The following is a 17797-nucleotide window of genomic DNA, read 5'->3' as shown; positions in this document are numbered from 1 at the left end:
GTATTTTAGAATTGCAACATTAACATAATCAGAGAGCAAGAGACTGGGAGAGATTTTAATCAGACCATGCTTCTGTCACACCTGGATTTTAAAAATCTAAATACCCTGTGTCTTTATAAAGCAAAATGGTTTGGGACGGTAAATCGTCTAGTTAAGATGGCTTGTACTTACGTCCATCATAAAGCATTTACAGTTACAAATACATTTTCTCTCTTTGTGTTTCAGAGCTTTTACGAAACATCAGGACACAAGTGCTCATAAAGTTAATAAAGCCTTACACAAGAATACATATTCCTTTTATTTCTAAGGTATTTGGATTTTAGTGTTTATGATTTGTGCCTACAATTGCAGTATACCTATCTTTGTTTTTGTTTTGTTTGGACATGTAGGTTTTGTTTTGTTTTGTTTTGTTAAGTAGAATATAACTTTCAGATTTCACTTTGGATTTTTGAGGCATGGGTTTCATGTAGCCCAGGCTAACTTCATAGAGAGTGAGTGTGAGGTAGGGGGGTGTGGGTGTGGGTGTGGGTGTGTGTATGCACTCAGTAATACTCTATAGCTGAGGATGATCTTGAACTCCTAGTCCTCTTGCTCCTCTGCCTTCCAAGTGCCAAGTTATGGTTTGAGCCACCACACCCAGCCAAGGCTTGAAATTTAATGTGAATTTTTCAGTTTACTTAATGTAAATTGTTTTAATAGAGAAGAGCTTTAATGTATAAGAGAGATTAAAAAATCACTCAGTTTCTAAGATCCCCTTATTCTCCAGCAGAAAGGGGCGAAGCGTTAGTAAAGTCCCAATTCCAAGCCTAGTAGGCGTGCACCCCAGGCCCAGGAGAGGGCAGTGCGGGCAGAGCGTGGGCAGAGCACTGGCCTACAGTACATTCTTGTGTGATAGTAGATCTGTCTAGAATCCCAAGCCAAGCCTGGGAGCATAAGTCTAATCCCAGCTGTTCAGGAGGCTAAGGTGGGAAGATTGTGAGTTCATGGTCCACTTGGCTACAGAGTAAATTTAAGCCAGCCTGGCTGACTTACTGAAACCCATCTTAAATGTGCAAGGAGAGTTGAGATGTAGCTCAGTGGTATAGTGTATGAGCAAGATCTAGGTTCAGCGCCCAGGATCATCAGAAAAATATGCTCTTCACAAAGGGGCCCTAGTGTGGGGGCCCCTGGGTTAAATCACCATTGTAGTAAAGAAGGGGCAAAAATAAAACCTCCTTTATTAATGTTTCAGTGGTATAGATTAAAGCTATATGATTATATAAAATAATGAAGTCTTTTTTAAGTGTTAACTAGTAAAATGATATAACATTTCGTCTTAGGAGCTAAACATAGATGTAGCTGATGTGGAAAGCTTGCTGGTGCAGTGCATACTGGATAAGTAAGTACTTTGCAGCTTTTTCCTTGTTTAGATTAGTGTGTCTGGTGTGTCTATAGACGTGCACGTGCCTGTGGGGGCTGGAAGGGGGTGCTAGACACTCAGGAGCTGGAGCTGCAAATGGTTGTGAGGCACAGAACATCAGTGCTGGGACTAAACTCAGGTCCTCCTGAAGAGCAGCAAGTGCTCTTAACCACTCACCCCTCTTTCCAGCCCCCTTGACAATTTTTTAAAACTGCAAGACTCTAGGAACCATGTTAGTTACTTTTCTGTTGGTGTCATAAAACACCGAGACTAAGGCAACTTAGAAAAGAAAGCATTTAACTGGGCTGTGGTTTCAGAGCGAAAGACTCCATGGTGACGGACAGCCGCTGAGAGCTCACATTTTCACTGGCAAGCAGGAGGCAGAGTCGGTCTTCTGAGACCTAAAGCCCATCCCCAGGACACAGTTTCTAATCCTTCCCAAACAGTTTCTCCAGCTGGGAACTAAGTGTGCAATGTATGAGCTTCTCTATCAGACACCACAGTAACCGTGAACTTTGTACAGTGATGGCAGGGATAGCAACTCAATTGTTGATTTATAGTAAAAACCACTGTGGCTATGATTTTTCTAGTAGAAGACATATGGTGATTTCTTCTGTAAACGAATGAACATACTGAACATATGATCTATGGAAAAGTTCCAAGTCCTCTTTTAGCCAGGCCTCTCTGTATATGACTTACACACTGCTAAGAAATTGCTTACTGGGCCAGTGACATGGCTTAACAGGTTAAAGCACTCTGCAAAAGCCTGACAGCCTGAGAAAGACCTCAAGGTGCCATGGGGAAAGGAAAGAACCAACTCCCAAAGTTGTACTCTTACCTTCACGTGTGTGCTGTGGCATACACCTATTCATATAGATAATTTTCTGCATAGGTTCTTTCTCTCTCTCTCTCTCTCTCTCTCTCTCTCTCTCTCTCTCTCTCTCTCCCTCTCTCTCCCTCCCTCCCTTCCCTTCCTCTTTCCTTTCTTCGTGTGTGTGTGTGTGTGTGAGAGAGAGAGACAGAGACAGAGAGACAGGGTCTCACTGTATAGCTCTGGCTGGCCTGGGATTTACTATGTAGGCCAGTAGGCCAGGCTGTCTGCCTCTGCCTCCCAAGTGCTGGGATTAAAAGTCCAGCCTATAGGGTGTAAGCACTATCTGTTACAAAACAGTTTTTAATGTTATTAAAAGCAGTGTGCTTTGAAAGCATGGCAGGTGTCATTGCCTTTCATGATGTGTCAGCCTGGTGAAAAATGGTAGCTGAGCCGAGATCTGGTGTCTTTTAAGAATTGAATAAGGCAGTAAATGTTATAACTTACACTAAATTCACTCACTCATTTTAAGTAGGCAAGTGGGTTTGGGGTTTTGATTTTGTGTATTTTGTTGGTGTTTTGTTTGGCTGTATGGCGTGTGTGTTGGTTGGTGGTGTGGTGGTCTGTGAATGTGCTTATTAGCAGAAATGACTGGAGACCTTGTTTTCTTAATTTGGTTCCAGCACTATTCACGGCCGAATTGATCAAGTCAACCAGCTCCTTGAACTGGATCATCAGAAGAGGGGTGGTGCCCGATATACTGCACTAGATAAATGGACCAACCAACTAAATTCTCTAAACCAGGCTGTGGTCAGTAAACTGGCTTAATGGAGAACAAGCTTTGCAGACGTGCTTAAGGCAGCCGTGCAGAGATGTGATCCCTAAGGACTGGAAAGGCAAAACTCCTGTGGGTTGGTGTGTCCTGAAAGTGATTGGAGTTATGGCAGAAGTGCTTTTTTGATCAACTGGTTTGTGTTTTGCTGCTGCATTTATCCCAAGAAAAACAGCTTTAATCTCCAGAAGAAAACCAAAACACCATGGGATTTATGCTGTGTTGACATCTTGCCCTAAACATACACCACCATAGTAATTTGTCATGGGCAACATGACCAGAGAGAAGATTTTTGTCATGATTTTAAATACACTGACACACTACTGTTGGTTAAATTTAAACATGTTGTACCTGCAGAAATTCTCTCACAAATAACCTGCAATAACTTGAAATTCATACCCTTTTGAACACTTCCTTTTCTCATGTATAAATGAAAATGTTTGCTGCATTTTGCAAAATGTCAATTCTCCAAAACTGTGTCCGTCTATTTCTGTACTTGCAGCTAGTAAAGGTTAGATGGCCCGTGCCCGCAGTGCACACTGCCACCTGGGGCTCAAGCAGCAAAATAAACAGTGCAGCTCAGAAATTGTAGTTTGGTTCTTGATGTGTTTTTATTACATTTGGGGTTGCTCTTTATTTTTTAGTACCTTAGAAATTTCAGATTATTTTGTCTAAAGTTAAGATTTAAAAGCCTGAGAGCAAATGAGTTAGTTGTTTCCTTTCAGGTTTTTAAAATTAGTGTTTATTGATAAAGTAAGAACTTCTTTCTAACGAGCCCTTGCATAGCATTTATTTTGACAGTGCTACTTTAAAGGATTAAGATTCTTTTTTCTTTTTTTAAAGAATGCTATTTCTTCTTAAAAGAGTACGTATTAACTCTCAGAATGTCACTTTAAACAAATATGCCAGAACATAGACAGCGAAGTGAATGTTACCTGCATAGTGACCATGCTAATAAATGCCAGCATCCAACTGTTGCCCAAAGCCTCTTGGTTTTGCTCTTGGAGAATTGCAGTCAACATTAATTTAACGCGCTACTAACTTTATACCTTCTTTAAAAGAGTATTAATAACGTGTTGTCTTCATCCTTATTTGGCACCAAATACTAGTTTAAAAAAAAAAAAAAAAAAAAAAAAACACCTAACTTCAGATAATGCAGAAAATATGCAGCTGGCTTTGAAAGCAATCCCAAAATAATTTTTTAAAGTTTTGTGCAGTGGGAGTATAGTTAAGAATGAACTGTGGCCTTCGATGGTGACAGAACTCCGCTCATTTGAATGTATTGAGTTTTGGATGTATTTGCTTTTTTTTTCTTTAAGTTCACGTCATACAGTGTCAAAGGAAGGAACTAAGATTGACATAATGTCCTTGGTTTTTCTATTGCTCATTATTATGTAAACAGGGAGTGGCAGTGCAGGAGGAAGACTGTGTGACTGAAGAATGGCAACCAAGAATTTTGATCACTAAATCAGATTTTATAAACAGTAGAAAGAGCATGGACTTAAAACAAGGCATACTTATTTGGTTTTGTCAAAATTTTACGAAAATATGTGATATATATTTATACTAAAACTATATAATCCTTAGATTTAGGAAAGAAGTCAGTTCATGTCTAGCAGAATAAAGCAGTATTAAATACAGATATAAGTTGGAAAATGTAGAAAACTGAAAGAAGACAAAAGACAAAATGTCAATGGTAGGGAATAAAAAGTTTAAGATATTATAAAAGTATGTGTATTTTCTTCTCTTCTACATGAATCATTTGTGGAAAGTGTGCTCACGTTTTTTACAAGAGTGATATTAATTAGGATTTATTTTTCCAGTACAATTTGGAGACCCTTTGTTACCCAAATAAAAATGACAAGTTTCTGTGCCTGTATCAGGTGTGTGCATGTGACAACCAGAACGCAAAGGATCTCGGCTATGTATACCATCCAGTTCCTGAGATGCCGAGCTCTGTGCCGTGTTTACTGCTCACAGCAGTGTGCCTTAAGCTTCTGGAAGGCGGTGTACTTGCTGTCCTGTGGGAAGCTAGGCCATCTGTGTAATGACACCCAGAGTTGTATCGTAACCTGTAGCTCCATGCAGCTGTGACTGTATGACAGGCCCTGCTTCCTGCATTAGTCCCACAATTGGGCTAAAGGCCTAACTCAAGTCAAGATTTTCTTTTATTAAGAATTTTTCCATGCAGCAGATTTCATGAAGTTGAAATCTCACTGTTTTGTGTCCATCTCATTTCTGTTTCATTGAACTATTCTACACCAGTCTGAGGTTTTTACAGCACTTTGAGGTATATGCTACAAGAGATTTCTGTTTTTCTGTTGCTCTTAAATTAGCATAAAATTGTTTATTTCTTCTCACGTCTCAATGTAGCATAACCTTTTCATGATATAAATATAGCTGTTCTAAGCACGCATGAATCCCTTCTGTTTGATCTAAGAGCCTGATTTCATGTGGGGTAATTGAAGTAAAGCCACTTCCACTGGCTGCTGCTGGTGTAGTATGCTTTGGTTACTTTAGATTAGCTGTGTTTGTCCCTGGCTGAAAATGCCTGTTCTTGGAACTTAAAGGGCAAAAGTGGTAGAATTCTTGTTTTTAATTAAAAGACTATAGTTGCTCAGTAAACACTGGTGAGTACACAGTACCCTGACACTGACTGATAGTTGCCCCTGATACGTAGAAGGCCCTCAGAACAACATAGCCATTTCTTTACTAAAGCTTTTGAAAAATAATTCTTTTTTTAAAAGTTAAATCTGAAAAGATTTCAGTTATTTAGGTTTTTAAACTGAGAGGATAAAACAAGTGAAATTTGGCTTTTGTTCTTTTCCTTGGGATTTTCGGCTGTAAAATGTCTTAACATTCTTGTCCTTTTTTTTTTTTTTTCTTCCAACTAAGATCTCACACTGGCCTGGACTCCAAATCTTCCTGCTTTCCTCCTACAGTGCTGGAATTAGAGACCTGCAGCATCACTCCTAGTTATCTAACATTTTGAAAGAAAGAAATACTGTTTGAGCTGAGATAGAGAACAAAAAATAAAATGGCATTAGTATCAGGTATCAAATCAAGCCTCAGAGCATAAGGAACAAGGCACTAGAGACTCTCCTGGGCTATGGAGGGCCTACCTCAAACCAAAGTAAATAAAAGTAAAAAAGCAAGTCCACAAAAATCTAAATTCTAAGATGAATATCCAGTAAAACAGATGTTACAAATTCATTCCCAGATGCCTTTATTTTGGGATCAAAGGAATCTTCTAGATCATTCAGTGAGGATAGTCTTTTTCATGAAGAGAGGGAAAGCCTCTTACTGTGGCAGCAGCAGTTACTTTTTCCACATCTGCCACACACCCCAGTAAAATAGGGATTAGGTAGTGGACACCAAACAAAATTAATGTGGACTAGACAATGATTCATATTTCCACAAATCTCACACATACAGAATTCCTTGCCTGTCACAGAGCCCTTGAGTTGTCAACTATCTTTTAAAGATCTTTCAGTTTATTCTATGTTTTCAGACAATACTAACAAATTTATAGAGAAAAGAATATTAATTTCTTCTAAGGCATTACCTAAAAACAAGTTTTAGGATTTGGAAGTAATGGGTGGCAGAGGCAGGTGGATCTCTAAGTTAGAGGACAGCCTGGTCAATAGAACAAGTTCCAGGACAGCCGGAGCTACACAGAAACTGTTACGTCGGAAATTAAAAACCAAACAAAAATTTGGAAACAAGTGAACAGATTTTAACTTTTTGAGAAATATTTAGCATCAACAATAAATACATTACTCCATTTTAGTCTGTAGTGCTTAGTATCATAAAACATATTTTAAAGTGCCACTAAATAAACTTAGAAGTACCTTCTCCACAATTCTAGAAATTACACCTTTTCAAATCTTAGCAATCTTGAGAGAGAATTTTTTGAGCCAGTTCCCAGTGCAAGTCACTAAGGTGCACACTACATAGACTGCATAGAGCTACTGACTTGAGATGTGCCCACTTATCAAAATTCCCACTTAGACCAGCACAGGTGAACACAGTGAGAACACTCAAACCCAAAAGGCAGCAAGAAGGACCTTAGAAGAAACAGGGAGATGTCTATCTCGTTTACACAATGAAGACTAAATGTCTAGCCTAGGGAATGATAGACATGCCCAGCCTATGGGGTTTTGCTTTGTTTTCTGCCATATAACCCTGCCTGTCTTGAATATAAGGCTTACGAGATTTTTTTTTTCTTGATAAAGAGCTATTCTTTGTAATCAACTCATGAAAGCATCAAGAGTTCTGACATGTTCAGTTAATTCTCAAACCAAGACAGCAGTGGACAGAAGACAATGAGTTTTTCTTTGTGTTACTCAATTGGTGGAGTCAGGAATTTGTGTTTTGCTTTTGCTCATCTCAGTAACTGAGAGCGAGGAAGTAGGTAACTAGGAACAGCAGAGGGTGGGATTAGACGATCCACAGGTCAACACTTGAGAAGCAACCTGTGTTCAGGATACTCAAGATGTGTGGCATCTTGAGGTTGTTAACTGTCTGGAAATACACATACTTTTGTTGGCAATAAAAGTGATACAGTCTGCTTCTTACCAAGTTGGTCCTGCTCTTAGTTGTAGCAGCTCAGCGACTTTAAACAGTGCAAGAGATGGGTTTGACTAAGTATCTCAACATGCACTTCTGCAAAATAACTTGAATGTTTTGAGTGTTTCTCAAAGAGAGCTCAGAAGCTTAGTCCTTTGAGGATGAAATTTTTCTTATTTCACGATTGCTTCTAGCATTGTTGGAGGCATTCGCCTTCATGGAAGCTTGGTGAATAATCTATCCTGACTTGATTCATGTTACAAACAAATGTCTCCTATGAGTTACTCCTCCTGTGTGAGGCTACTTCCAAGCAGATAATTAATACAGGGAAAGACGTAGGGAGGACAGTGTCGTCTGCCAAGCCCCCAGCATGGCTGCCTAAATTGGTTATCTTAGGAACTGTGACGTCATGAAACCACTTGGGAATTGGTTAGATATCCAGAAGAGTTCCTTGGCTATAACTTTACATACAGCCCTAAATCTCAAAAGTGCAGTAGTAATGTAGTCAGCTAGCTTTTGGAAGTCAGAAGAACTTGGACCAATGGTTGTGTGATAAAATTCCATAGTGGATATCTAATATTGGCATCATTTCCTACTTCTACCAGGACATGGAACTTGCAGGTTAGCAACTTGGTTTTAGACTGATTGGTGGTGTTACGTTGATACCATGAGCCTAGCAAGGATGTACATGTCTGCTGCCTAGGTTGTTTTTGAGGTTTTCTTGTTTTGGGTTTTTGTTTTTGTTTTTGTTTTTGTTTTTTTCAACTTGACACAAGCTAGATTCATTTGGTAAGAAGAACTCCCAATTGAGAAAATGCCTGCATCAGACTGGCTTGTATTGTCTTGTGGAATATTGTCTTGATTGGCAGTGCCATCCCGGGCTTGGTCCTGGTGCTTTATGAAAGCAGGCTCAGAAAACCATGAGAAACAACCAGTAAGCCCTCCCCCATCCTGCTTCCAGGTCCCTGCCTGGCTTGAGTTCCAGGCCTGACTTCCCTCTGCGTTAAACTGTTACCTGGAAGGGTAAAATAAACCCTTTCTGCCTCGAATTGCTTTGAGTCATAGTGTATATCACAGCAATAGAAACCTTAACTAAGGCAATATACAATCTGTACACGTGGCTTTTTTTTTTAAGCTATGTTTTTGTTGTATTTATTAGTTGTAGCCTCCCAACTCTGAAAGTAATGAACTGAATTTTTTTGTTGTTTTGGGAAACCTATTGGAAGTTTGGTGTTGCGACTGAGATTCTAAAGAAAGTAATTTTGTAGGCAGGTGTAGATAAGCTACTGTGCCTACCAAAGGGCTGAGCCTTAAGGCTTTGCCATTCCCTTCCTTACTACAAAGCCTTCATCTCACAAACAGTATAAAAGGAAGCCCAGTGTTCTGCAGCACAGAAGGGAGCCTGCTTTCTCTGCACCCTGCGTTGTCCAGAGTGCTAATGTGCCAGGGATTGCCCTAAGGCTGAAGAATGCCAGTAAGACAAATTATCCTTTTCCCAGAGAGCACAGTTCTATGGGGAGAGGCAGAAAAGTTAATTTCAGATAAAGAAAAAACTTTACCGAACAAGTGGAAATTGATTTCACACTTGATTAAAGAAAAGGCTAGGTATGCAGGTGTTGGGGGTATTGCTGCAGCAAAGAGAGTAAGTGCATCTCGGTTGAGTGGGACAGGCCAGATTATGTGTGGCTTATTTAAAGTAATGAAGTTTTGTTTTCTGTTTTGTTGTTGTTGTTGTTTTCAAATGCGATGGGAAGCATTTAGAAACTTAAAAGCATTCTAGTCATTATGGGAAGTATGCATGGAGCAAGACATAGAGACCAGTAGAGATAAATTGCAGGAACTAAAATTTGAATTGCACCAGATCAAGATAGGGTCAGCAGGATTTGCTGACATCATGGGTTATGGAAACAAGATATTAGGGCTCTCACTGTGTGACTAGTAGGTGATAGTCAATGAAATGAGAAGACTGGGAATGATACAGTTTTTGCGAAACGGGAGGAGCCACCAACAGAAACAGTGGATTGACACTTGGGAATCTAAGAGGTCATGATCAGCTGGCTGCTGCTGATAGCTGAATAAAACAAGGGCAAAGAAAGAACCTAGGTTGTACACATCCGGGTGTCACCACGTGGTGTGCATCTTCAGTGCAGTGAGGAAAATTCCAGCTTTACTCTTCCATGTGAGGGATTTCACTTTAAACACATTTTGTCCATAATTCCCTACTGAAAAATTGATAGAAGTCCATCTTTGGCTGGAGTTCTGTAATTAAGAACACTTAAAATCTACCTTAGTGATATTTTAAGGATGTGAGAGTATTGTTAGCAACAGGCTCATCATTGTTCAGATAAATGACAGATAAATGACAGACAGCCTGTATTTAGTACCTCTTGGAAAATAGGCTCTTTTTATGTAGCCCACACTGACCTAAACTTGTTACCCTGCCTCAGCCTCCTCACTGCTGGGATTACAGGTGTGCGCCAAGCTCAGCTTCAATAAAATAGTTTAAAGCCAGGGTTGTTTGGTTTTGTTTTTTCTCTCAATATTATACAAGTATGTAACTTTAATGAGTATCAACTTGCATCAGGCATAGTGACTCATGTGACTATAAATGAGTCACTCCTGTGGCTGAGGAAGGTCACTCTGAGGTGAGCCTGTGATACAGTGAGTTCAAGATCAACTTAGGCAACCCTGTCTCTAAAAGCAATCAAAATCAAACCATTTATAGTGAGTGTTGACTGGTCTATTAGCATGATAGGCGGGCAGGCAGACGGAAGACAGACTGATAGATATTGTGACCAAGCCATGAGTTCTGAAAGGTTTTTCTAGTTCAAAACTCAACACTATAGCATTCAAGGTAATTTTTAATAACCTCAGATTGACAATGGAACAATCAATATATGGCTTGTCCTGAAATGACTTTTTCTATCTGAAAGCGCCTACTTGTATGCTATTTCCAAAGCAACATTCTCCCCAAACAAGGTTTGCGTATAGGGAGGTACTTAGGCTGGGCACACTCCTCACTCACAGGTGCACACACACAATGTTCCTCACAATCTTGTTTCTTTTTTTCCTGATTTGAAGGAAAAAGTCCTTTTATAGTCTAGCCATTAACTTCTCTTCAGCTTGCAAAAGTTTTCTGAAGCATTGTCATTTATACCCAGCTCTAAATGAAAACCTTTCATTTTGATGTTAAATCATTCCTATTTTTCCCTGGCATTGTTCTTTCTGCTCAGGACTGCTTTAGCTATCTGGAGTCTTTTGTGCTTCCATATGAATTTTAAGATTTACACACACACACACACACACACACACACACACACACACACACACACACACACACACACACACCCGCCTCGTGTTTCTTTGATAAATGGTGTTGCACTGAACACAGTGAGCTCACATCTTGTTGAATACAAAGGCAAAAAAAAGCACAGCTCAGTCATGAAAGAATGGAGAAAGATTGCTCTCCTGCAGCAGGTGATTAGAGCTGGGTGACTTGTTTACAAAACAATGCTTTTCCCAAACAAGGAAAGGGTGAGGGAAAATCATATATATTCATACGGGGATGTGCTTTGGGGTAGGGACTTTCAGCACACACTCAGTTTGCTGCTGCTGCTTCCTCCTTTTCTCCTTCTATTTCTTCCTCTTTTTTTTTTTTTTTTTTTTTTTTTTTTTTTGAAACAGCATGCCTCTGTGTAGTCCTGGCTGTCCTGAAACTCACTCTGTATATCAGGCTGGCCTCAAACTAAGAGATTCGCCTGCCTCTGCCACCCAGTGTGCAACCACCACCTGGCCATAATTTAAACTAAAAGCAAAGCATATCTTGAAGGGGCAATCTGCCTCTGAAGGCGCCTGCTTTATTCAGTCACTAACAGTGCTGCAGTGTTGATGGGGATTGCATTGCATCTGTAGACCAATGGTATTAATCCTACCAAGCCTTTCCAATTTCTTTCCATCTTTAGTGTCTTCCTAAACTTATATCTTTTTTTAAAGATTTGTGTATTTATTATGTATACAGTGCTCTGTCTGCATATACACCTGCATGTCAGAAGAGGGCATCAAATCACATGGTGGTTGTGAGCCACCATGTGGTTGCTGGTGTTGGACCCTGGAGTCCAATTCAGGAAGAGGGTCGCCGCGAGAGACCACTCAAGTCACACAGGCTGGAGGTATAGGTAAAATTTATTACTGACACATCAGAAGTCCCAATTGTTGATGTGTCAGGGTCCCTCAGCACTCGGGAGGTGAAGGACCCCGAGTAGCTGTTACAGGCTAGTTTTTAAAGGCTAAAACTACAAAGCAGGTGGGGTTGCTTATCAGGTTAGACCATATGGACATTAGGACATCTGGCATTGGGAAGCTCTTTGTGGGGGCTTGGGTGTGGGTCTCTAGAGCGGTCACTGAAAGCCATTGGGGACATCTGATATATGGAAACTTACATGTAACTATTCTGGGAACTAGGGTGGAACTTTTAAAGTTAGCATTAACGAGAACTGGGAGAGGCGAGCAAGGCTGGACAATCAAACAAGCATCTTGTATTTTACAATTTTACAGTTTCTCACTGGGAATTGCACTCAGGACATCTGTAAGAGAAGACAGCGCCCTTAACCTCTGAACCATCTCTCCAGCCTCTAAATTTATATCTTAAATGTTGTAAATTTTCACCATAGAGGTCTTTCATTCCTTTGGCTAGGTTTACTCCAACATCGTTGCTTTAGTTTAAGGCTTGTTTGTTTAGGCAATTGTAAAAGGATTGGTTGCTTTTCTGGTTTCTTTTTCAGCATATTTATTATTGGAAAGCTACCAGGTTTCGAAGGCTGATTTTGTATACTGCCAGTTTACTGAAAGTGTTTACCAGTTCTGAGAATTTCCTGAGGCTGTCTTTTGTGTCTCTTAAGCGTAGAATCATATTTGTAAATATAGTAGGATCTCTCTCTTTCCCTTTTATCTCTTTCTTTTGCCTTGTTGCTCTAGCTAGAACTTCAAGCACTATATTAAGTAGGTGTGGAGAGGGTGTGGACACTCTGTAGACCAGGCCTCAGATTCACAGAGATCTGCCTGCCCCGGGGAGGGATTAAAGGTGTGCACCACCATGCCTGGCTTCTCCTCTTTTAGAAAGGTTTTCTTTAAGCTTCATTGCTTATTCTAATCATAATTCAGACTTTATTTACCAAAATAGCTTGTGGCTTTTAGGAGTGTTTTGTTTTTAATAAATACAAATCTTTTTTTTATAAAGATTTATTTATTACATATACAATGTTCTGCCTGCTTGTACACCTGCACACCAGAAGAGGGAACCAGATCTCCTGATAGATGGCTATGAGCCACCATGTGGTTGCTGGGAATTGAACTCAGGTCCTCTGGAAGAGAGGACGGTGCTCTTAACCGCTGAGCCATCTCTCCAGCCCTCTTTGGAGTGCTTTTTTGCTATGTGCATTTGCAGTAGGATTTGCTGTATATCTCTGTGTGTTAAGTAAGTACATACACATCTGTGTGGACATATACCTGTCCATAAGTGTGGAGAACCAGAAAAGCGCATGCGTGGCCTCCTCTAGTACTGCCTCTTCCCTAGAAGCAAGGTCTCTCTGTGAACCTGGAGCTGATATTTTTTCTCCAGTAGGCCAGAAGCCAGCAAGCTTTTCTGTATGTCCCTTGGAGCTGGCATGACAGTCACCTGTGAAAAACCCAGCTTTGCACATGGGTGCTGGAGTACTTGGAGGTAATTCCTTTCTAAAGATTTCCTTATTTGTGTGTCTGTGTGAGCATGCCTGCCATGAATACCACAGTGCACATGTAAAGGTTGAACCTTGTTTTCTACTGTGGTGAGACAGGGTCTTTGTTGTGTATGCTTCTGCACTGAGTACCCAAGGCTAGCTGGCCTTTGAGTATCTGGGTAAGCCTCGTATTTATTATTTATTTATTTTATTTTATTTATTTACTTACTTATTTGTCTGTCAGATGTTTTGTTTTGTCTTGTTTTTCTCCAAGACAGGATTTCTCTATGGAAAAGCCCTGGCTGTCCTGGACTTGCTTTGTAGACCAGGCTGGCCTCAAACTCACAGCGATCCTCCTGCCTCTGCCTCATGAGTGCTGGGATTCTAGGCACATATCCCTACTGCCTGACTGGTCAGATGATCTTTTATTGAAATATTTTTCTCTTGTTAATTAACTACCTGGGCATTCTACTGCACCACTGTTGACATCATCTATGATATTCTGAAGGTGGCGACCATCTACATTGCAGCCCTCTGACTATGCAATACCCAAGATCTCCTTAATAGTTCTAGAAAGTTCTCTGAGTAAAGATAACTGCCACAACTGTCAAGGCATGTTAGTAATCTCATCTAAAGTGATATTTCCACTGTGTTTAATGTTTTCCTGCCTATTTTTGTCTCCATGGCTCTTTGATGGCTTTGATGATCAGGGCAGAGGCAGAGGGTACCACTTCAGACTGATTCTGTTTTTTCTGAATGACGAGGTTCTTTGAAATCCTCAGACTTTCCAGTCACTGGTCATCTTAGCAATCTCATCACCAACTGGTTGTGGAAACAGACCCAGGAAACCTATCTTGGTGGCCAAGTGCATATGCCAACCTCATTTCCTATGCACCTTAAGGATATGACTTTGATGTCATTGGGGTCAAAATTGGGCAAAATGATAGAGATAGCTAATGACAGATGGGTCCAGATTTGTGACAACTGAGAAACGCTGCACCATAGCATCCATAAAACCAAAACCAGCATCCAGCTTTTCCTGTGGGATCCAGGGATCCAATTCATACCATCAGGTTTGCACAGCCAGCATCTTTACATGCAAAGCCATCTCTTTGGCCTGTGCAGGTGGTTCTGATAGGAACTCGTCTTCCTAGCATGAATAACTGACATGATCTTGTATTCTTACATGCATGCATTACATTTATCAGACAACAGGTCTTGAAGTCTTCTCCCTAAATTTTTGTTCCTAGAATGTCAGTCATTCACGGATAGCCCAGACTGGCCACTAAGTCATAATCCCCCTGCCTCTGAGTCCTAAAGGCTGGAGTAATAGGAACATGTAACCACACCCAGTTTGAGTGTAAATTTTTTCTGCATGCATAAAGGCCAGAAAATTATTCTTCAAATAATGTGATCATTGTTTAAACACTAAACTTAGGCGTTCCCTGAGATATATAGTAAAAAATCTTAGCTATTGAAGGTTATTGATAACAGATTATTGACCATCCTTTCAGAAAAAAAAAAAAAACCCTGTATATATAAGGCATATAATCTGGCATCTGACTAAATGTTCTGCAATCTGGGACAAACATTGATGTTTTAAGCTGATACAAACAGGACTACAAGCTGAGGTGCAGCAAGACATCTCACAGCATCATAGTCCCCTGTCCTAGGCTACAGCAAAAAAGCATCTTGAAAGTGACCTTTGTTCCAGTATGTGTGGCAAGAGGAGAAGCAGTTTACAATAAACAATATCTCACAATAATGGCTCATTCTTTGGGAAGAATCCAGCAAATGTCTTGGGGAAATGTCACCAGGCATCTGGTGGTCAGCAAACTGGGAGTGGGGTTCCTGTCTCCTCCTGCGTTCCGCACAGAGACTCACAAAGAACTGCTTGTGAGAAAATTCATTTTTAGGCGAGATACTCCCACTATTTTTAAGAAGCCTAAGCTAGCTAGATTTTCAGAGAAAGAGCCTCCACAGCAGGGTCCCTGCTTGTTGCTTTCAGTACTTTGTAGTCTGAAAAATAATAGCCTCCAACAGTCTAATGGGTTCATGCCCACTGTGTGCAATTGCTTATGAACACATTGTAGACATTTTCTCATTTAGTCCAAACAGTCACCTCTGAGGCAAGCACTGTGCTTTCTGTTTCCTCTCAGGGCATGAGAGGAGAGGCACAAACATTTCTACAACTTAGGCCACACCCACTAAAAGAAGAAGCTGTGCTTTCAAACTGAGGCAATTGTAACCCCAAAGGCTGATATCTGCTTTCTGCTCTGGTAGCCTCTTGTCCCTTCTCTTCCCACACGATTCTTTTGTTCTGTTGAGACACCCTAATCAGCATATCTTCTGTGTTCACTTAAACAGCATCTTGCCTTTTCCACCTCATCTGCCTTCCAGAAAGTGCTGTGGGCATGCAGTTCAGACCAGCCATCACTGCTCATCAAAGAGAAAAGGGAGAGGGGAGTTCACATTAGCCAAATGGCCTTGTTCTGGAAACAGGATAACGATGCCATATCCATTCTAAAGACATGTGGCTTGGACTCCAAACACAATTTTTACTGTGGGCCGTACCTAGGTCACCTTTTAAGAGATAGTCGCCAGCCCCACTACTGTGATTTGTACACATTTACCCTATTTATCTCTCTCTTATTTTAATTTTCCTCTGCCACCACCTAAAACACTGTGTATTTTACTCATATTTGTTCATGCTATGTCCTACTGGGGGTATAATCTTTCTGTAGAGGGTTTGTCTGTTTTATTCATTTCTATATCTTGGGTGACTAGAACAATGTCTGTTACCATGGTAACAAAAGCAAATGAGTCCCAGGGCCTCTGCCTTCCTCATCCCAAACCACAGTCTACCAAGACCTCTGCTGCTCTGCTTAATAAGTGTTTGATCTTTTCCTCCCAGGCAAGCGATCCTTTTCCTGAGGGCAAAGACAACACAGAGTTCTATTATCTGCCCAGGGCTCCTCCCAGAGTTCTGGGCAGGTAGTCAGCTTCATTAGATACATGATGATTAGATCCTATCTGTAACCAGCCAGTGTCTTTCAACTGGATAGCTATGGAACCTTTCCAAAGGGGCCAGGTTACCCGGCGAGAGGTACAGCTCTTTCCTCAGTGTTTACACTCTTGGCGACAGGAATCTCTACAGCTAAGAAGAGCCAAACAGGGTCTCAAGATGTTTTCATGTGGGGAACTCAGGAGCACTGCTAACGAAAACACGACAGAAGCAGATGAAGGACTGCTGAGGCCACTGCTAAGGGATGCAGACTGTCAGGGAATTGTGATGATGTTGAAGAGCGTTGGCATATCTCCCCAGTCTTCCGCTAAGCTGCTGAGAAGGGAAGCCAGGCACCGAGGCCCAGGTGTACATACTATGACCTAAAACCAGCTCGCTTCTGGACTTTTCTTAAGACATGTTTTGTACAGTCAGGATCAGTTGCAGGGTACAATTTGATGTCCCCATTTTCTGCCTGAATGATAAGCATTGAACTCAATACCAATAGCAAAATAGCATTTCATCCCAGAGCCCGGCTATGCTGGGTCCAACTGCACACTCCTAATGAATATCTTTGTATAAAATAATTGCTAGGGTAACAACATTGCTCCTGCCGCTGTTGTTTTGAGACAGGGTCTCTCTATGTAGCCCTGACTGGCCTGGGACTCACTGTGTCAATCATGCTGACCCCAAACTCAGAGATCTGCCCGCTTCTCCTTTCAGACCGCTGGGATCAAAGGTCTGAGCCACCATGCTCAGCCAGCTAGGGCTTATTTTTAAATCTCATTTATCTCCAGTTATTGTTCTGTTTTACAATTCTCGAATTTGGAAACTGGACTTTTGAAACAGAGGTTTCTTTATCTTTAGTTGGGGCAAGGAGTCCTGCTTAAGCACAGAGAATCTCCCAGGATTTCAAAATCGAGCCCCTGGATGACGAGAGAGAGAGAGCTTAGCCAGGCCTCCTTACCCTGGGGAGAGGGTCCAGCCCACACCAAGGATCTAAACAGCAAGCAGATGAACCTCAAGTGCAGCAGCAAGTCAGGAGCAAACCCAAGAAAAGGAAAGGTGACTGAGGCCCTCAAGTAGACTCCTCCATGCCAGAACGCTCCAGGAGCTGGAGGTCAAGTGATGTCTAGAAGTTGGAAGCAAAGAGAAATTATCGGCTCTCTCGACTGCTGACAGAATTGACACAGATCCAAACACAGTGACCACAATAGGAGCCGAGAGTGAGCTGGCCAGGAGGTGAAGACTGTTGCTACTGGCTTTCGCAAATGGACTTCAGGGGTGCTGTGCATGTCGGACTACGGGACCACAGTTAGCCTTCCTGTGCAGCAGAGGAAGAAGGCCATGAGCTGTAGGGTGTGGATGAGAGGGACAGCATTTATAATATATATCCATAAAAATTTATGGGGGGAGGGCTTAGTGGGTCAAAGCACTTCGTGCAAGTGTGAGGATCTAAGTTTGAATT

General features: G+C 41.2%; 1 protein-coding gene and 1 pseudogene across 1 annotated transcript in view; one reads left to right on the top strand and one right to left on the bottom strand.

Annotated features, from left to right (window-relative positions):
• Positions 1-5186, top strand: part of Cops2 (COP9 signalosome subunit 2) — a 257228-nt gene extending 252042 nt beyond the window's left edge. The window contains exons 12-14 of the mRNA XM_051144546.1: positions 226-308; positions 1320-1378; positions 2894-5186. Of these exons, the coding sequence (XP_051000503.1) occupies positions 226-308; positions 1320-1378; positions 2894-3038 (287 nt within the window). The 3' untranslated portion in view covers positions 3039-5186. The remainder of the gene's footprint in view (positions 1-225; positions 309-1319; positions 1379-2893) is intronic.
• Positions 5187-13776: 8590 nt separating this feature from the next.
• LOC127188456 (uncharacterized) overlaps positions 13777-17797 on the bottom strand; it is a 37148-nt pseudogene continuing 33127 nt past the window's right edge.

The sequence above is a fragment of the Acomys russatus genome, chromosome 4, assembly GCF_903995435.1.
Source record: "Acomys russatus chromosome 4, mAcoRus1.1, whole genome shotgun sequence".
Classification (NCBI taxonomy): Eukaryota; Metazoa; Chordata; class Mammalia; order Rodentia; family Muridae; genus Acomys; species Acomys russatus.
Note: the sequence above shows the minus strand (reverse complement) of the source record. Positions and strands in the feature narration are given on the sequence as shown.